Raw genomic sequence first — 1,407 nt, forward strand, 5'->3', positions numbered from 1 at the left:
TCTCTCTCTCTCTCTCTCTCTCTCTCTTGGCTCAGCGTAAGAGTAGAGAACGGGGTTCGTAAACGGTTTGTTTACATTTTTGTGTGATACATGATAGCTTCCTTTATCAATGTTTTGTTTTGTAAGGATTTTTTTTTTTGGTTACATTTAAGTACTGTAATCTCTGTGACTAACGCAACGCAAAACGAAAATATAACTAGATCTAGATCTATTTACCACATCAGTCCGCGTGACCTTGATGGAGCTGAAGCAAAACGTCTACTCAAGATCGTATAACATACCACACACAAACAAACGAAAACGCACACATTCACACACACACACACACACACACACACACACACACACACACACACACACACACTGACACAACCATCCCCCACACCCCCACACACCCACACACTCACCCACACACGCACTGACAACATGATAAAAAAATAAAACAAAAACAAAAAACAAAAAACAAAAACACAAACAAAACCACAGTGGGTACCGATGGATCGTCGTCCCTGGCTGCAGCCACCAGCACAATGTCTCCCTGGGACGGGGCGTTGGTCAGCTGCCGGACGTAGGGGAAGGCTCCAGTGGTGGAGCTGGCCACGAAGTACGGGGAGTTATTGTTGCGGTTCACAGTGATGAACACAAAGTTGTCCGGCTCTGCGCATAACGGCGTCGGAGCCTCGTCACATGCCCGTACTTGGAGCTGAAAGTTGAGAGAAAGAAAAAAAAATGTTCTTCTTCTTCTTCTTCTTCTTGATCGCATCACACTTAAAGTATTTTTTTTTAATTGATTGAGTAGATGTTTTACGGCACTATTGACACAACACTTAAAGTCTGGTATCTGTCGTAAATCGGGCCGCCCTGCTCAGTTCATCTGTCGGCCCGTATAGCTTCTCCTGTGGTGTCAGAGGGGTTGTTAAATTTAGTTTATTTAACACTGCGAAGCTTGTGCGCGACATCGGACTGACTGTCTTGCTGCTGTCATTGAGAACAAGGAAGAAGTCTATTTAGCAACTGAAAAGGGGATCAACACGACAAATCTCTCACTACCTCAGAATTACAAATTGCACAAACTACAGTCAGACATTTTTTGCCACATTGAGCTATGAAGACCATGAAGTAAAACAATAAATGTGAGGCAGCGTGGTGGAATCAGGCTCTCGTCAATTTTTGGGCATGTAGAGTTTTTGGTTTCATCTTAAAGCTTGTTTACATGTCTTTATTTGAATGAAAAAAATATCCATTTATCTTGAATACAAGTCAAGATATTTGCGAAAGAAGGAGGTGGGTGTCACTTGTTTTCGGAGGTAAAATTAGAGAGAAAATGGCCGCCAATGATTAGTTATATCCTTAGCTTAAGAGTCCGTGGTAACTGAAAATTTACATTTTTTGTGCCTTTAATCAACG

The 1,407-nt window shown here is 42.2% G+C and overlaps 1 protein-coding gene across 1 annotated transcript in view; it reads right to left on the minus strand.

The window, feature by feature from the left end:
- Nucleotides 1-1,407, minus strand: part of LOC101847743 — a gene marked incomplete in the record, with an annotated part of 240,046 nt that overhangs the window by 135,524 nt on the left and 103,115 nt on the right. Inside the window, 1 exon segment of the mRNA XM_035970982.1 lies at nt 494-703. Coding sequence (XP_035826875.1) covers nt 494-703 — 210 coding nt within the window.

This window comes from Aplysia californica, unplaced genomic scaffold, assembly GCF_000002075.1.
Source record: "Aplysia californica isolate F4 #8 unplaced genomic scaffold, AplCal3.0 scaffold00353, whole genome shotgun sequence".
NCBI classification, from domain to species: Eukaryota; Metazoa; Mollusca; class Gastropoda; order Aplysiida; family Aplysiidae; genus Aplysia; species Aplysia californica.